Source organism: Penicillium brevicompactum (assembly GCF_028827555.1).
Source record: "Penicillium brevicompactum strain IBT 35665 chromosome Unknown utg000003l_segment0_segment0, whole genome shotgun sequence".
Lineage (NCBI taxonomy): Eukaryota > Fungi > Ascomycota > Eurotiomycetes > Eurotiales > Aspergillaceae > Penicillium > Penicillium brevicompactum.
Window position 1 is genome coordinate 544,459 of NW_026623206.1, and position 19,127 is coordinate 563,585.

The 19,127-nt window shown below is 41.9% G+C and overlaps 4 protein-coding genes across 4 annotated transcripts; 1 reads left to right on the top strand and 3 right to left on the bottom strand.

Annotated features, from left to right (window-relative positions):
• Positions 1-7,473: 7,473 nt before the first annotated feature.
• N7506_004086 (sugar porter family MFS transporter) lies at positions 7,474-9,345 on the top strand (the record flags this gene model as incomplete). Its single annotated transcript, XM_056953381.1, has 4 exons — positions 7,474-7,588; positions 7,655-8,208; positions 8,261-8,591; positions 8,657-9,345. The coding sequence occupies 4 exons, from the start codon at positions 7,474-7,476 to the stop codon at positions 9,343-9,345; spliced, it is 1,689 nt and encodes a 562-aa protein (XP_056812270.1).
• A 330-nt stretch (positions 9,346-9,675) lies between these two features.
• On the bottom strand, positions 9,676-11,340 carry N7506_004087 (Major facilitator superfamily domain general substrate transporter; the record flags this gene model as incomplete). Its single annotated transcript, XM_056953382.1, has 2 exons — positions 9,676-9,753; positions 11,239-11,340. The coding sequence occupies 2 exons, from the start codon at positions 11,338-11,340 to the stop codon at positions 9,676-9,678; spliced, it is 180 nt and encodes a 59-aa protein (XP_056812271.1).
• A 1,896-nt stretch (positions 11,341-13,236) lies between these two features.
• Positions 13,237-15,282, bottom strand: N7506_004088 (putative manganese ion homeostasis (Fr); the record flags this gene model as incomplete). Its single annotated transcript, XM_056953383.1, has 2 exons — positions 13,237-14,871; positions 14,947-15,282. 2 exons carry the CDS (start codon positions 15,280-15,282, stop codon positions 13,237-13,239), a joined length of 1,971 nt encoding a protein of 656 aa, XP_056812272.1.
• A 737-nt stretch (positions 15,283-16,019) lies between these two features.
• On the bottom strand, positions 16,020-17,750 carry N7506_004089 (cation diffusion facilitator family transporter; the record flags this gene model as incomplete). The annotated part of the gene is made up of 4 exons (XM_056953384.1): positions 16,020-17,375; positions 17,435-17,521; positions 17,573-17,619; positions 17,672-17,750. The coding sequence occupies 4 exons, from the start codon at positions 17,748-17,750 to the stop codon at positions 16,020-16,022; spliced, it is 1,569 nt and encodes a 522-aa protein (XP_056812273.1).
• Between the last annotated feature and the right edge of the window lie 1,377 nt (positions 17,751-19,127).

Below are 19,127 nucleotides of genomic sequence, written 5' to 3' on the forward strand. Positions count from 1 at the left end.
ATCTTATTTTTATAATATATAATTATCTTTTTGATTATTTTAAATATATAATTACTGTATTAAAATAAAAGAAAGTTTTTTAGAAATAACTTATATAATCTATATTTAAAGCTATATTAGAAAAGCTTTTAAAATATTATAAAGATATAAATAATATTAATAGACATCTTTATATTATTAATATAATTTTATCTCTATCTTAAAAGCTCTAATTCTTTTCCACAAAGAAATAGGAATCTAAAGATTCTACTAAAACTTTTTAAAAAAATATTTACAAAAATAATCTTAAAACCCAAGTTAAACACTATAAAAAGCAGCTTAACATTAGACAAAGTTAGTTATCATCAAATAGTCTATTATCAAAAGTTAGAATATCTAAGCTTAAGTTTATATTAAAGTTAAATAACTTTCTATAGTTTAATATACTAGATAAGAATAAGCTAATTTAATATCTAGATACTAATTAGTCTTAATATCTATCTCTATTTATTATATCTAATTAATTTTTATATAAATCTAGTATTATAGTTAAATGCAGGTGACAAGCTATAGAAAGCTTCCTTTTTATCTGTAATATACGACAGAACTCAGCCCAGAAAGCCAACACGAACTGCGGTCCTCGATCAGAAACTATCGAGTCCGGTAACCCAGTCCACCGGACAACGTAGTCTACAAACAATCTCGCTGCCTATTTCGTGTCCACCGTCTTCTTATAAAGAATGGAGACTAGTCGCTTTGATAAGCAGTAAACGACCATCATCATGTTATCGAAGCTGTGTCGATCTTTTGAAAACGAGCAGAAATCTATTATAATATCTTACTAGAGGCGCTATAGCACTAAAAGAGATTATAATAAGCTAAGAAGTCTATCCCTCTATACCTTCGTTCACTAACAGACTTGATAGTTTTCGATATATTATTAAATGTTTTATACTATCTCTAGCCAATAGTATTAAAGAGAGAGTAGGTCTATTGTCTTTTTTATATCTGGATAAGTATTTACTAGTAATCAATACATCTTATCCAATAGATAAACTCTTAAGTTGCTATCATCAGTTACGACTAATTTACCGTCGTATAATAAAAGATTATCTCTAAAAATCTAATAGTTATATCTATTGTAAACTAATTTTTAAAATTCTTCAAGATCTTTATTTATTTAGTTACTATACTTTATATACTTTATAATATTGTTTTTATCTTTATTCCTAATCAAGACTATCTAAGCCTTCTATTATTCGTCGTTATAGATATCATACTACTAGAATCTTTTAGATAATAGAATCAACTTCTTAAACTATCTTTTCTTAGATAAGTCTTTATAAAAGAAAATATTTATAGCTATATTAAGTTTTCTAATCTAGAACTAGATCTTCAATTTATAATCTTTAAATAACTAACTTTATTAGATCTAGTAATAATTTAATTATTATTTTATATAAAATTATTATAAGACGTAATAATCTATATATACTTTAAAAGACTCTTTTTACTAGAAGTTGATTAGCTTTGATATCTATTTTTTTAATATATAGACAATAATAAGAAGCTTATAATCATAGATCTTGTATTTACGTTTTATATCTATTATTATATTAGATAGAAAAGCTATAGGATATTAATAATCTTTAATCTTTTAAAAAAGAATATTACCTATAATCTTTTTTAAAACATTTATCTTAATTTTAGTCTCTATTTTTAATTTATAATAAATAAAGATAAATACTATTATTATTAAATATTTTAGTTTATTAAATATCTCTTAGTAAATATCGTTTTAGTTTTAAGAAGTTATCTATTTTATTAAATTTATTAATAGCTTAATAATCTAGTTAAAATTTTATATAAAGTATTTATAAAAGTTATAAAAATTAAAGAATAATTTTATTTATTTAATAATTGTTAAAAGTTTCTATTTTTATATAATAAATAATTTTAACTAGTCTATAGAAACACTATAAATTCTAATAATATAATTTAGAAACTTAATCTCTTATTTATAAAACTTGTATTTTTTAAAACTTATTTATAAACTATTAGCTTATAAGTGCTCTAAGATAATTTGAATATACTATATATACTCTTTGAAGATCTTACTAAAGATGAGGATATCGTTAATATAAATAATTATAAAATTATTTAAATAGTCTTTTTTTAGAACATTGTTAATATAGTGTTAAAAAGATATAAGGTTATTCGTTATATTAAATGATATCATTTTATATTTATATATATTGTATCTTAATTGGAATAATATTAGATCCTCGCTGTTAGGGTATATCTTAATCCTATAGAACCTCTACTAAATATCTAATTTAATAAAATAATAAATCTTTGATACTTGTTATATTAGTTTCTTAATTAATAATAATAGATAGATATCCTTTCTTATTATATTATTAAATTTACAAAAATTAATATAAAACTATAACCTACCTCCAGATTTTTTTACTATTAGAATTAGCGAGAAATAAGATATTATATTTAATATAATAAAGCTTTTATTTAGGTTCTTTTTAATATAGGTCTTTATAAATTCGAGATACTTCTATAATATTTTATATAATAGATAATAACTAGATTTATAATTATCTAATAGCTCAATCTTATAATCGATATCTAGACGACTTAAAGATAATATATTAGACTCTTTTTTTAAGAAGATATTTACAAAATTGTGATATTCCTTAGAGATACTTACTTAAATAGTATCTAGTTTAATAGCTTTATCTTCTTGTTCTTTAATAATATTAATAACTTTCTAGATTTCCTTAATAGAGATTATAAAGACCTTTATACTATTCTTTTTCTTTATAGTTCTATTAAATCCTATTTTTCTAATTTAAGCAATCTCGAAATCTATTAACAGTTTTAATAAAGACTACTCTTATCGCTTATACTTTTAGTAAGATTCTTTTAACTCTAGCTATTATAACTCTCCTATTAAAACTTAGTATATCTTTAAAAGGGTCTTATTTATATAGGAATTATTATATATACGCTTAAACTTAGGCCCGTTAGCTACTATTACTTTTTTTATTGTGTTTTCTCAGTATTTATAGTCTTTCTGGTGCTCTTTTATAAGTACGGAGTCTAGCTTTTTTAGAATTATAATAGGAATAGGTTTTATCAATTAGTTTATAACTTTTTTTTTTATTTTCTAGATCTTTATTATTAGCGAGGATAGAGAAGGCTAAGTTATTATTAACTCTTTATAATTAATCGTTATATTTTAATCTACTAATTATAGACATCTAAGAATCATATTATATTTCCCTATATTAGCAATTAATATAAGGATCTCTTTTTAATAATAGCTTTTAACGATAAGAGGAATTAATATTATATATATAATTAGTCTAGCTAAATAGCTATTAAAAATAGTAACTACTCTAGACTAGTTTAATTTCTAGATCCTAAAACTATATTGCCTTAGTTTCTTTACTACTTGAGGATAAATTATTAAGTAAATATCTACTTTGTTATCTACTAACGCTTAGATATAGAAATAAAAAGAATTTACTAATATTTATATACTAACTATAAAACTATAATATAAAAACAACTTTTTTTATTCTTTGTAATTATAGATAGTTTATAATCTAGAAAGAAGACTTTCTTTAAACTTAATTATTTCTTAAATCTAACTTTTCTAGTTTAATAATTTAGAGATTAAGCTAGATAATAGAGATAATAATAAACATAGTTAAAATCGACTTAATAAAACAATTATAATTTAAATAATCATATTTCTTATAATAGAAATATTTATTCTCTTTAAATAAAACAACGTACTTAATAAAAAGAAGATAAAGATTAGATATTATAAATCCCTCTTTCTTAACTACTAGAGATAAAAAGGTCTTTCTAGCCTCTATATTTTTTCCATAAGATTAAAAGATAGAAGAAGAGCCTTAGCTTTAACTAAAATAGATCTAATTATTTTATATAATATTAATTTAATATATATTTTTAATATAAGTATTAATTAGTTATTTTAATATAGTATTATTATTATTAATTAAACTTATTATTAAGTTTTGAAATAAGGATAGGAATTTAATAAAAAGATCTTCTTTATAATTTATTTTAATAATTTTAACTTTTTTTACTAGCTATAAATAATTAGTAATAAAATTAATAAAGGAGTCTTTAAACTTCATTTATAAAGTATAGTAAGCGATAAAAGCTTCGATATAATAATTCGGATTATAAAAAACGGTTTTTAAATAAGTAATTATATTGTCAGAGTCTATATATAGTTTTTTGAACTTAAGATCCAGTTATCTTTCTAGATAAAGATAGACCCTATCTTTATAGTAATTAGTTATATAGATCTTGTAAATAAATAAAATTAGATAGTAGTTAATATTAATCTTAAGTTTTTAATAAATCTTAATAACTTAATATTTGAAGCGGACTATCTTTTTATCGCTAAGTATAGAAAGATTTAGTATCTTTTAAATCTTGTGAGAAATAGTTTCTATAATTAGTATATCGCTAGCTTATTGCTCTATTAGATATTAGATCTTAACTTAAAACTAAATAATCTCTATCTTATAAGCTAATTAAATAACTCATTTTTCGTCAATTATATTATTTATATAATCTATAATAGCATAAAGTCTATCTACTTTATCCTATTCTTCTTATAATATAATCTAGCTAATTTTATACTTATTCACTATCTACGTATACATTTTAGCTAGTTTAACAACATACTTATTTTTTAAAAACTTCTTTAAGCGATTTTTGATATCTCTATCTAGATAATCCTTGATATACTCGTACTTAAAGATTAGACCTAAAATAGGTGATCTAAAAATGAAAGGAGTCTTTTCGTGTATATCTTCTTCTTCTTATATATCTCTTTTCTTAGCTAGATTAGTAGAGGTATTTTGCTAACTCGATATATTTCTAGTTAGTCTAGTCTAGTCTAGTCTAGTTTACTTTAATAAAATCTTCTAATTGGTCACTCGATTAACGTCAAAATAGGTATCTGTAAGCGCTTGCTATCAAGTATAGAAAGTTAAGGTGAGTTCTATTATTGTGTTAGATAGACAAAGTATAAAAGAAAAGATCGCTTTTATGGTCTAAGAAATGACGATAATAGAACTGAGGAAGAAAGGAGAGGGAGAGAGAGAGAGCTAGTAGGATCTATGTAAATGGGAGTACTACCTAAGGCAGACATATTAGGCTCCCGTCTCTTCCTATGCAGGGATCTGGTCCTAAGATCATGGGTTTGAGTCACAGTCCTGTCACTTCCTGACAATTTATTATCTTGTACTTTTTAAAAAGATAGCTAATATAAATAGCCTATTCTTATAAGTATTATCTATAATATTATATCTATTCTAGCTACTAATATAGATATAAAGTAACTATTCAACTCTATATATAATATTTATTATTATTAATAAGATTCACTAAAGCTAAAGATAATTTAGAATATTATAATATTTATATATATAATAAGATTTAATCTATAAAAGAACTAGTAGTTAATTCTCTAAGAGTATCTAACTTCTTAAGAGATCGTAGCTTTAATAGAGGTAAGTAATATAGATACTATCTTATTTAAATTAATTAGTGATACTAAAGAAGATATGATTAAACAAATCTAATCACTATCTATTTTACAACTATCTCTAAATATTATTCTCGAAAGGAGATAAAGAAATGGCTTATTAAGTAAAGATAATAAGATATAATCTAATCTAGAGAATAATATTAATAAAGATAGTAGACTTCCTTTTCCTTAATTATCTAAAAGAGTTCAAAAGATATCAAGAAGGCTTAATGGATATATAGTAGATAGAAACTAGAATTAAAATTATACTTAAAAAGCTTCTATAACCTTGGAATATTGTATAATCATAAAATATTCCCCAAAGAAGGTCAGTCACTGTAATTGAGATACTTAAAAATACAAGGCAAATCTACATAAATTATGCATGTCACGAGATTTGCCTGTTTGTCCTGTTTGTGGACCCGCGGGTGACCCTGAGGTTCACCCTCCGAGGGTCCAACCCCTAGGTGGACTACCCTCAGGGTCGGAAGGTTGGACCCTCGAACCGCCCCAGTGGCGGGGCGGTCCGAGGGTCATGAGGGTCACCCGCGGGTCACTGCCAGGTCTACCTGTGGTCGTATGTGCTGGAAATAAGAGTTGATAGAGTCATAGCGTCTCTAAATTGATACCGAGTTTGGGCTGTGAGAGATTCCAAGGTTTGCTGGACTGCTTATCCAAACATACTCCGTACCTTGTCATTTATAATTACCTGAACGGGCAAGTAACGGCGACATCAAGTTGACAAGACCGCAAGTGGTTGATATCGGGCGACCAATGAGTGTGTCGATCCAAGTCGAAATTTCTTATCAATGGCAGTGCGGCCTTTGGCGGAGAGCGATTTTCGCCGAGGCGAGACTCCTTGTCGAAGTCAACTAGTGGAGATCCTCGGGGGTTATGGGGCTTGAAATCATACCAGTGTCCACTACGGAGTGCGTTGTGGAGCATCATGATCAAACCCCATCTCAATGATACGACATGTACTCCGTACGGAGTACACATGTGTAAACATTGCCGGGATAAAATGATCAGAATTTCAACTTAGCCGATTCCAAATCGATCTCTTCATGACTATGAGCCGAAACATTTAATCTAGCTCGGTGCACTCCATACGGGAAGCGGCATAGAAAATGGCTCATCCGGCATGTCAATGCGGTCTTCTCAGACCCAGCATGCCGACATGCATGACGCACATATGCAAGTCCGAGGGGTACGGAGTATAGACACGCGGATCTCAAGCCGGGACATTGTTCACCCGACGAGTAACCGAATGGGCCTCAGCGCGATGATGTCGGGGTGTCTCATTTTGAACCACTCGGACTGGCGATCTCGGGCTGGGCAGTGATATCGGGCTGCTAGGTAATGCTGTTAGATGTATGGGAAGGCTAAAACGCTCTCCGCTCCGAGCGTATCGGTTGAACGAGGGTGATCTCGGGATGAGCATGGTCACTCAGCATACTCATTTCGCCGCTTCTGAGAGAACTTTGGTGGTTGGCGGCGGGGGTGAGATGTGACTTTGAGGTGTGGAAAATGGTCTCCGAGACGGGAAATGGTGTCCAGGTCGGTGACATCCCGGGGTCCCACGATCAATTGGCGTTCCCCGCGTTTTCTCAAGCTCGTGGGGGGTCGATGGCGTCAGCCACCGAATATCACGCTCAGTCACTTTTTGAGAGGGAGAAACCGGTTACCAATTAGTTTTATCCTTATTGGTGCGAGTCAATAGCAAGCTAACATTCTTACCTATCGGTTTATAGTCGGAGCATGTCCAGCGCACAGGCTGCTTTGTGGTTGCTTGTCCATTGGATACTCAAACCTTGTATACGATAGCCAATTGCTTATTTCCCACTGCCCAGGCTTCACAGCCCTACATACCTTGACTACATACGGACTCTTCAGATAAGAAAATCATGGGCGACAAAAAGGCGTCACCAGAAAGCGAACACCTGGAGTCCAATCTGAAGGAAGACCCCTCTACTTTCATTCCAGACCCAGGACAGGAGCGCCAGCCCTACGGTGAACAAGGTATCTTACCATTGTTACCAAATTTATCTCAAAGTTCGAGTAAATGCTAATCTCTCAATGCAACAGGTTTAAGAGGTGTTGTGACGAATAAATATGTGGCGACATGTGCAGCGTTTGCAACACTGGGAGGAGCCATGTTCGGCTACGACCAGGGCGTTGTATCTGTGACCCTCACCATGGAGCAATTCCTCAAGACATTCCCAGAAGTTGGAGCAGAAGCGGCCGGGTCCGGGTTTCAAAAGGGTATTCTTACAGCAATGATTGAGCTAGGAGCGTTCCTGGGCGCCATGAATCAGGGATGGATCGCAGATAAGATCTCAAGAAAATGGTCAATCTTCGTTGCCGTGTGGATCTTTGTCTTCGGTTCCGCTCTGCAGACTGGAGCTATGAATTTCCCGATGCTTGTGGGGGCTCGTTTTGTTGGTGGAATCGGCGTCGGCATGCTGGCAATGGTTGCGCCATTATACATCTCAGAAATCGCTCCTCCTGAGATTCGTGGTACATTGCTGGTTTTACAAGAACTTTCGATCGTCGCTGCTATTGTGGTTGCGTTCTACATCACCTACGCAACGCGGTTTATTCCTAATGAGTGGTCATGGCGGCTTCCTTTCCTTATCCAGGTATGGATTTCTTGTCGGCTGGAGTGAATTCCAATTCTCACTATCGGTACAGATAATCCCCGCTCTTTTCCTCGGTGCCGGTGTTCCCTTTTTGCCTTATTCACCTCGTTGGCTCGCTGGCCGAGGGCGGGATGAGGAGGCGCTACAAGTCCTCTGCAAACTTCGTGGAGTAGAGGCTACCGACCCACGCGTGCTTCAAGAATGGGTTGATATTCGGTCGGAGGCAGCTTACTGCACGGAGGTGAGCATTGTGCGGCATCCCAATTGCCAGGATGGAACTTATTCCAGTCGAGCCATGCTTCATGTGTGGAGCTATCTGGACTGCTTCCGCAAGGGATGCTGGAAGCGGACCCATGTTGGTATTGGACTCTTGTTTTTCCAGCGTGAGTGCTTCCCACAACAATCGCCTCTTTCTCACCTTGTTTGTTATTAACGTTTCTATTTAAAGAATTCGGAGGTGTCAACGCTCTCATCTATTACTCACCCAGCCTCTTCGAAGGAATGGGCCTAGACTACGAGATGCAGCTGAACATGTCAGGTGTCGTGAATATCTGCCAGCTGGTGGCATGCTTGTGGGCGTTATGGGGAATGGACAAATTTGGTCGCCGGCCTTTGCTCTTTGGGGGAGCCGCTTGCATGGCAATCTCTCATCTCATCATCGCCGTTTTGATGAGTCAATATGAAACAGACTGGCCATCTCACCCTTCTCAGGCATGGGTCTGTGTTGCATTCCTCTTGATCTTCATGCTTACTTACGGTGGAACATGGGGTCCAATTCCCTGGGCAATGCCGGCTGAGATCTTCCCGTCTGCTCTTCGTGCCAAAGGTATGGCATACTCGACAATGTCTGCTTGGCTTAACAACTTCATAATCGGGCTGATTACACCACCCCTTATTCAAAACACCGGGTACGGAACTTACGTGTTCTTCTGTCTTTTCTGTGCATTCTCATTCGTGTGGTGTTGGTTCTTTGTCCCGGAAACGAAGGGGCGTACACTGGAGGAAATGGACGCAGTTTTTGGGGACAACAGCTCGAGCGACGAAAAAAGACAACGCGCCCGTATCGAGGCTTCCATTTGGGCTCTTGCCGATAGTATGCCTCATGGTGGACTTGAGGGCACACACAAAATCACTTAGATTTTTCTGTTAGTAAATAGAGAGCGTTTAATGTGAGGAATGCAGAGCGTTGGAATTTATCAAGCAAAAGAGAGTGATAAATGCGGAAGCCACTGCTTAAAGGCCTACTCTTATGGGTTGATTATTTAGCCTTGGGAGATTACAGGTGTGAAAATTATGGAATAAAAAGTAAATGATATGTGCTGGCCTATAAATGCAAATATAGATATCACAAAGAACAAAAAGATTATCCAGTAAGACAGGTATTTCCAAATCCACGCTCAAACACACAAGACATGCGTATATAACAAATAGTAAATCATTAAACGTTCCATGGTATCAGAGCACATATTAAACATCAGCCTTAGCACCGACGCTCTCGTGGTGAGTAGCACCCTCAGCGCGCTTCTCGCCAGCGTCGATCTCAAGCTGAGCAAGGTCACCAGTCTTTCCACCAGCGACATCGCGAACATCAGTGTAGTTGACGGAAGGGACCCAGCCAACAGACTTCCAGGCACAAGAGACCTTGGAGTAGAGCTCATCGACCTGCTCAAGGGAGAGACCCTTGGTCTCGTAGATGCAGGTGTAGACGAAGATGGCGCAGATGAAACAGAAGCCACCCCAGATGAAGAACACCTTGGACTGGAGGTTGGCGTTGCCGGGGCCGCTGTTCACCATGTAGGGGGTAGCGTAGGCGATGGCCCAGTTGAGGAGCCAGTTGGTGGCGGTGGTGATGGAAAGACACTTGGCACGAGCCTTGAGGGGGAAGAGTTCACCAGTGACGACCCAGGCGACAGGACCCCAGGAGCAGGCGAAGAAGAAGATGTAGATGCAAACGAAGGCGATGAGGACCTTGTTTGAGACATCGGAGTCGATGGCAGTACCGACGATGGCGACGATCAGCTGAGAGACACACATGCCGACAGCACCGAACATCAGGAGAGGACGACGACCCCACTTCTCGACCATGTAGAGACCGGGGAAGGTGGAGACGACATTGATGATGTTGGTGATGAGGGTGATGACGAAGGAGTTCTGGATGCCGGAGTTCTGGAAGAAGGTGGTGCCGTAGTAGAAGATGAAGTTGACACCAGCGAGCTGTTGCAGACCCTGGACAGCGCAACCGGTAGCGAGACGCTTGCCAAGAGTACCGCGGAAGATCTCGAGGTAGGAAGCATTTCCAAGGCGCATCTCGAACTCGTGGTTAGCCTGGATCTCAGCCAGCTCAGTAACGATAGCAGGGTCGTTCACATCCATGCGGCGGAGGCGAGCGAGGGCCTTGGTGGCCTCTTCGTAGCGGTCCTGCTTGATCAGGAAGCGAGGAGTCTCGGGGAGAATGATCATGCCAACAACGAGGATAATGGCCCAAGCAAACTGGATTGCGATAGGGATGCGGTAAGAGCCAGTGTCGTTGCGGTCCTTGGTAGCGTTGTTGACGATGGCAGCGAGCAGCAGACCAAAGGTGATAGCAAGCTGGTAAGCACCAACGATGGTACCACGGATCCACTTGGGGGAAGTCTCAGACTGGTAAAGGGGGATGGTTGCGGAGAGCAAACCGACACCGAGACCAGCGAAGAAACGACCAGCAACGAAGAGGGGAATGGAAGTGGCAATGGTCTGGAGAATGACACCGAAGACGAAGACGAAGCTCTCCATGATCATACCCAAGCGACGGCCAAATTTATCGGCGATGGGAGCAGCGAAGAGGGCACCGAAGAAGGTACCGGCGGAAAGGAGAGACACGATCATAGAGGACTGGGAGGAGGTGACATCCTTCATGCCATCTGCCTTGTTGACGTAGCCGGTGGAGAAAGTCTCACGCCAGTACTTCATGGCGAGGATACCAGAAATAGTACCTGTGTCATATCTGAATGATTGTCAGAACAGTTGTAGATGCGAGTAAAGAAGTGGTACATACCCGAAGAGAACACCGCCAAATGCGACGAACAGGCCGATCAAGATGGCCGGGGCAGCAGAGCCCACGGCATCATCGGGTCTTTTCAAACCGAGTCCCATTGCAGTGAGAGAAACTGGTTTGGTTGATTGAAGTGTAGGTATAGGTATAGGTGTGGGTGTAGCGAGGTGTAGTTGGTGTTGGTTGTGTGTGAATATAGAAGAGTAGATCCGATCAGTAGAGTATAGAGAGTAAGTCGAAGTAAGATTGATGAGATAGAATGTGTGATGAATGAAGATGAAGATGAAGACCAAAACTCTCGAGGATGATCCTCCTATTTGTAGTTTTTCCCCCAGAAAAACTCAACCACATGGCCACCCACAGTCAGGCCGGGCCGGGGTAGACAACAAAAGCCGAAAGCAGCGAGCGCGCGGGGGCCAAGGCCGAATTCTGCATCGTGTCCAATCTCAGCGAGGCATTCGAAGACTAGCGTTGTTCGATAATTCCGTGATTTTTGTTGGTAAATCTAATTTGGATGTTTCGAGCCTGGGGATAGGGTTTAGGCCGGTCGTGGGGGAGCCAATGCGGTCTGGCCGTGCTGTGGGTCCACTCAGCCCCCGGCGAAATCCGAACTGGTCATTGGTCACACGCGCAGATTGGCTCAACACTGTGCCGAGGATTCGAGAAAAGTTTGCCCTGGGCCTTGCGTTGGACTTGGCGCAGCTACATTGACCTACAATTACTTTTCAAATGCCATTGTACATCTAACATTGTGTATGCTACAAATTGAGATTGTTAGTTCTCGGTGTTTACCGAGAATGTTAGATCGTGTTCTAGTGCGATCGGGACGAAAATAGCCATGTGTATGCACATGACAGGAAAAACGGGAGATGCCGAAAACAGGCCCGATCGGCAACGGTCTCCCGCATCGGGAACTTGCCCAACGGCCTGGAATTTTCCCTGGCGGCCTTCTCAGGCATCTAGGGGGTTCCATGAATTTTCTGCTTGGACATGATAAAATCATTGTTGAGATTTGATATCAAATAGTACATTGTAAAGCATCGCGATCTAGATTCTCACTAAATAATCATAGCTAGTAAGTACCTCCAAGTACGGAGTACTCCGTACGTACCGGCATATTGATGCAGATAGTGAAACTCATGGAATTAATTCCAAACTCAGTGTTCGTCTCCAGGTTTTCCCCTCAACCCAGCGCATCTTTCCCCAGGTCTTTAGGGGTCCGAGTTGTCTGGGGAGACCAATTACCAACTTTCCTCGGCCGTGATCCGCAGCAGATGTCGTAATCCACTATCGACTGCCTCCTAACCCCAGGTTGAGATTGTTCACCGGAGGCCAAATGAGAAGAAAAATAGGCCAGATCAGAACAGGTCCCGCACTCTCGCGTGTCATGAACATTCTGGGGATGGGTAGGTTTGGGGCCTAATAATATCCCGGTCTGATTTCCCTGCTTTTTGACTTCGGCTCCACTTTCATACAGGCACTTTGTTCCCCCTCGAGACAGACAGTGTAGTAAAATAGAAGTTGCTCAGACTTGTAGTTGTTCAATTACTAAATGTTTTTACATCACATACATCGTGCCCGTACTCAGGAGTTTGCAATACCAATTGAATCCTTCTCAGAATCTCACGGCCCGCACCATGATCTTGGCGAAAGCCTAAGCGTGGTATTGCGCTATTTTTCCCGTCTCCCGGATTGGGCCAACAGCCCGAGGCTTTCCCGAAAATAATCCCACCGGACAATCGTCGGAGGCTCACGACCGGGGTCGGGATCTCGGGGAATAAAAATATCCCGGTCAGCAGGGCAGAAAAGTGGCGCAGCTCGGGAGCTAGCAGTCTTGTTTTCTGGGGATGAGAATAGATATCAGATGATCAATGGATTTCTTCAGTAGGCCAAGTCGGCTCGGTCCGATATGCGTGTCTATGGTCTATGCTCGCTGAGTTGAAGAGGGAGAAAAATGTCGGGAAAATGCAAGGAAGGGTTAGACCCACTCGGACTAGCTACCAGCGCCAGATTAGGATGAAATAGACGATCAGCACCACTTGCGCCACATGTCGGATGGATGAGCTTAATTCACCCACAATCAGGGAGAATCGTGACTGTGGCTGTGATGACGCTGGACGCCATCCCTCTTTACCTTTGGGCGAAGGGTCCATGTCATCATCTAATCGGTATGATTCTTGTGGAGATTTGGTACCGGGATAGCGGGCAACTGCTGAAGGTCCACCACGGCTGGCCAAGCCGCCCGATGATGTAGTAGAGCTGGACGCACCGAAAGTGTGGGCTTGATAGGTGGCGCGTCGGTTTTCGGTGAGGGGGAGCACAGTGTCGTTGAAGGGGTGCGACGCGTAGATCGCGAGGTAGATAGAACGGAGAACAAGAATGGAGGTGCTGAGACCGAGGATGGTGAGGTAATATATGAAGATTCCCAGCTGGTCTGGGAGGAGGCAGAGGTGGTTTTGGATAGTTGGGACTCCTTCTTGAAGTGCCTTGCCCGTCGTAGGGTCGATCGGGTGCCAGAGACTTGTGAGCACGAAGCCGGGACGGCGAACTCCCATCGCCCAAGAGATACTTTTCACTGTAATTTCGTTCGGCGAGCCATTGAACTCCCGGTGAGAAACTTCACAATAATCATGGTCATCTCCAGAGTAGACCTGCACGACGTTGGGTCCAGCTTTGGATACCACTTCGGTCGAAACAGTCTGCGTCAGGACGTTCTGGTACTGGTATCCACCGGAAATCTTGAGCGCATTCGGCTCGTCATTCTGCAATTCCTCGCCTGGAGAAGATGGTGGATAATGCTCACGCAGTGGGCCGCAAGGGGTCCCAGGATTGCGGTGGAGAGGAACGTGAGTCAAGAGAATAGTCGGGAAGCCGGCGCTCACTGGCTCTGGCTTGTAGTGAATTGTCGGCTCAATGGCATCGACAACGCGGTATTGGAACATGTGCCCTTCACTCTGATTCCTGAGCATTCTCAGCTCGTCGTTCTCCGCCTTGGCCTTGTGAATGGCCATTTTGTCCAGAAATTCATCCGCCTCTTTCCATATAGGACGTATCGCGCGGCCCGTATCACTGGATGTCGGTGAGCTTCCTGTCAACGGGTCAGGCTGGTCCATGGCGCTGAGCGAGACCGAATCGACGGATACAAAGGTATGATTGCCGATCACGTTGACCTGGTTGGTCTTTCCGAAGAAGCTCTCAAATCGGTCACGGACAGGTTCCTGCACTCCATTCCCGAAACCCAGATCATGGTTCCCAGGTAAACTTGCGATCAACCTCCGTCCTCGCCCATCAACAGGCGCGGTATTTGCTTTTTCCCATGGATCTAAGAAGATCTTGGTGAATCGCCGAAATTCTTTCTTCCAATAAGAGTCCTTGTAACCTTGCCAGCGAGCTTCAGGGCTGGTAGATGTTGCGGTGGCCCATTCTCTGCCGCCATCGAAAAGATCGCCAAGCAACAGTACTGAGTCCGGCTCAAGATGTTCCTGGATTAAGGAGAATGATCGGCGCATATATTGGTCCGTGTATCGCATTGTCAACGTCGACAGAGGCCAGGGTCGTCCGGGGTAGGTATGAGGATCAACGAGCTGGGGATCGGCGATGAAGGCAATGTGATGTGGAGTTGCGTCTTGAGGCTATTGGTAAATTGCATTAGTATGTGAATTCTTCGTACTTGGGTCAATTGCAAGAAGCAGCCATAGGCTACTTACCCAGTCTTCCCAGCTGTCCCAAAGACATTGGTTTATATGGTCCTCGAATACCCTGCGTTCGCCCCACCGAATTGACAAAAGCCAAAGTATGATAATCGCGTTTGGAATCGTAAAAATACTCTTAACAAAATTGACAATTGTGACTTTGAACCCCGCCTCTTTAGTTCTCTTCCATCTCCGATGGGCAGCTCCGGTGGAAAGCCATTGCTTGGCGACTGGTGGTATTGAGTCCGCAACCCGATTGAGAAAGTTCGGGGATTTTGTGCGTTTGGGGGTATAAAATGGAAGCGAAGAAGGCGAGGACGCGCTTGTGTTGCGCGGGTAGGCGAATGTCATGTTTGGCTCTGCTTGAGTTCAAAATAACAGGGTGGCTCTACCCCGGGGGCAAGACAGAGGTCTTCAACAAGATTAACGACAGTTCATGCTCCACTAGCGTGTGAAGATGCGAAAAACAAAATATCAAAGGAATGATTGCGCGAAGCTGTGAACGGTGACATTTGGAGAACCAGAAGCAGGGGGGTTATCGATTAAGCTCCGGGTCGAGATGTGTCCACAGGTCGGTGGGTCCGATCACGTGTTTGTATAAAGATAGAACTACAAGCATACGAAGTACCCCGGCATCGAATACGGATCATCCGTATTTGCTCCAGGGCTAACTACGAGTATTTTGAGGGCTCTCCAGGTATGGCCTTGAGTTATCTTCATCCTGAAAAGTTGAGAGGTCCACAAGCATTTTTGGTTAGGGATAGGTAAAAATACATGCAGCATAAGGTAAGAAAAGAGATACAGCACATGTCTGACCTGGGGATACAGTCTTATTGCGCGTCATGCTGTGTGCAATGCCATGTGCAATGCTGTGATTCCAAGGCGCAATTGCTCCAGGTCACTTCTAAGTGGGTGATTAATAGGTATCAGGGATGTGTAGGGTGGGCTTCTCCGGCGCAATGATGAGAGGAAGTGGATAAGAGGGTATCTGGGTAGGGAAAATCGACGATAGTGATGATTTTGAGGGGGGGTGATGACCAAATGAAGATTACATGGTCTATGTGAGAGGCCGCGTGAAGGGTTCAGATTCACTTCTTAGGGCAGCACTGGCCTCCACGGGCACAGTTCTCGTCGCACTCCAAAAGACATGCCTGAGAATCACCATCCCGGACACTGGCAGCACGACTGGGGACAGCGTCCTCAGTGCCACGAGAGGAAGAGGGCTGTCCGTTGTCTTCGACATCACTCTCGGGTGCGAACTCGGGTTGGATGGTGGAAGAGTGGATGCCGTAGGCATGGAGACAACGTCGCACCTGTCTGGCAAGACGCATGTAACGCTCCGATCCTTCGCCCTTGATCTCCGTGTCTACCTGCAGGTGGATTGAGGCCACAATCTTGGTGTCACTCAGTTGCCACACGTGCAAATGATGAGAGCCAATGACACCGGGCAGGCGTTCAATGTCCTCCTTGATGTGATCAATGCTCATTCCGGGTGGAACAGCCTGCAAAAGGATGCGGGAAGCAGCCTTGCACAGTGGAATAGCAGAAGCAAGAATGATCAAAGTAATCACAAGCGAAATACCAGGATCGACGTAGAAACGCCATTCGTAGTCCGTGAGCCAAATAATCAGCGCTGACACGATCACACCAATGTTTCCGAGAGCGTCGCCCATGACGTGAAGGAAGACACCGCGCATGTTAAGGTCATGGCTGTGGCCCTTCTTCTGGTCCTTGGATTTAGGTTGAGCATGGTTGTGTGACTTGTGAACATCTTCATCCCGGTGATCGTGGATCTTGACAGGAGCTCCCTCCTCATCGGTGTACTTGGCTGCGTGATCTCTGTGACGCAGAAGCCCAGAGCGCTCAGTTGGGATCTCGTCGTCATCGCGGCCACCCTCTGAGTCCGAGGATTGTTCATTGCGATATTGACTTGCTGCGATAATCCCTTGTCTGAGACGCTCTGGGAGCACTGGGATATCATCGGCGCTGACGAAACCACGTCCGTTCGGGGCGCTGTAGCCCCTGGAGCTGCGAGTAGTGTCTCGGCGCTTGCGGGAAATGGGGGATCCGGGTTCGGTGGTAGAGTAGGTCAGGGTGTTTTCGCTCTCGGACGGGGCGACCGGGGTATGGTCATGGTCGTGATCGTGATCGTGCTCGTGGTCGTGGTCACTGTATCCTTCGGCATCGATAGCGTGCTCTTCATCGTGGTCATGGTCATGGCCGTGGTCGTGGCCGCCACCGTGACCGTGAGAGTGGTCATGGAAGAGGACCAGGCCAATGATGTTGGAAGCAAGACCAAAGCAGCCAACAATGCAGACGAACCGGGGGTTCTGCACTTCCTGAGGTTCCACCAATCGCTGAGTAGCCTCCAAGAAGATCGACATGCACAAGGCAACTAGGAAGACACCATTGACCAAAGCACCGAGAGTCTCAGCTCTTTGCCACTGTAATTGAGGATCCCACGATTAGACAATGTTTAACCCTTTGTTAAATGCGTACTTACGCCGTATGTGTAGGTGTTTGAGGTAGTTTCGCGGTTTGCGACCTTGACGGCCCATAATCCGACACACAAAGACAAAACATCGTTCAGCTGATTATCTGGTTAGATTTCGTTTCTTTCGCGGGGGCTGGACATGCGCACCATGTGGAAGGAGTCGGCGACGAGGGCAAGTGAGTGAACGGCATAACCTAAGGCACAGTTAGAGATTGCCGGCACGCGACGGAGCTGAATCACACGAACCAGTGATCAATTCAAGCAGGAAGAAAGCGGTATCGATGACCAGCAGGATCAAGATCCTGTTCGTCTTGGAAAGCCCCATGGTGTCAGGTTCGCGCTCGATGGCGCAGGGCTCGGGGTGAGAATCAAGGGATATGGAGTCAGCTCCGGGTAGTAAAGTGAAGAGTCTCGATCAAAAGAGCGGAGGGAAGAGGGGTTTATGTAAAGGACAAAAAATGGGTTAAAGTCGATAGCGCCGGAGAAGGTTGAATCCGCTGACGCAGTGGACCTGGAAACGTCCAGGCGGAAACCCCTCCGATCTGGTCCGCAGTGGCGTTACTTTCTTTACTACTCCGTACACAAAAGGACCTTTCGAAACTCTTGTTTATTTCCAGTTTATCAAAGATTTTCAGCCGAACAAACCCCATCAACTTCATCAAAGAAAAAAAAATTGCGATGCAATGCAGCAGAGTTTTCGATGTACCTCGCGGATGATCTCCACACTGGGGCATCGGTCCACCAGAGCAAATCTCCCATTGGGACTTGCAGGGGCTTAGGCCTTCGCTTTATATAGACTACTTGTCTACATAGAGACACGTCCATTTTGACCTTTGCTCAATATTTCATGTTGCTGTGCTAATAACTATCACCTCTTGCTAATCTTCTGTCTGTTATATGCTACATCATCGCCTCGGTTTTTGCATTATCAGCAGGACAACCCGCAGACCCAAAATGTGCTACATGAGTCAACGAGAAAGGCAATCATAACCCTGACTGACCTGTGTGGAACAAGCTACCGCCACTGCACTACTGTAGGTACGGAGCATTACTATGTACAACTACTCCGTCTACAGTACTTTATGTAGTATCGTTCATTTCCCGCCATATCCACTCATGTTTCTAACCCCTAAGGTCCTCACTTTGCTAACCGCTTAAATAGCCTTGTCGCCGGATTCTCGCACAAATTACAAGCCCTAGAGTGCAAGTTCAATTTGCGTCGGCATTTTTAGCGCTAGATTGCCGACGTGTGTTTCTTCTCGGCCAGACGTGGTTAGTGTTCAGCACTTACTCTTCCATTCGGCGACTAGAATGCTCGAGTTGGAAGACACCGGTTCAATTGTCGCGCAAGTTCGGCTTGGCCCCCAAGCCAATGCCCCACGGTTGGCTAAACGAGCAATCGGACATCTGCCGAGGTGCCACCGAATTCTCTCATTCATGCCTCTATTCCCACATTGCTGAAAATCACACACACCCTCATTGGGTGTTGAGACAGTCATGTCCCATCGCTTTGGGTTTTGCGCTTGCTCTAAGCGAGTAGTGGGACTTACGGTTTAGTACCTATTATAGAGTGTATTCTTACAAGTTGGAATCGCGGATATATATTGCCATACCTGAATGTTGTCCACGTATATCACCGGTGTGCGTTCAGGTTGTCCATGAGGACTCTACCTGTAGTGAACAGGAAAGTGGCGCATCACAG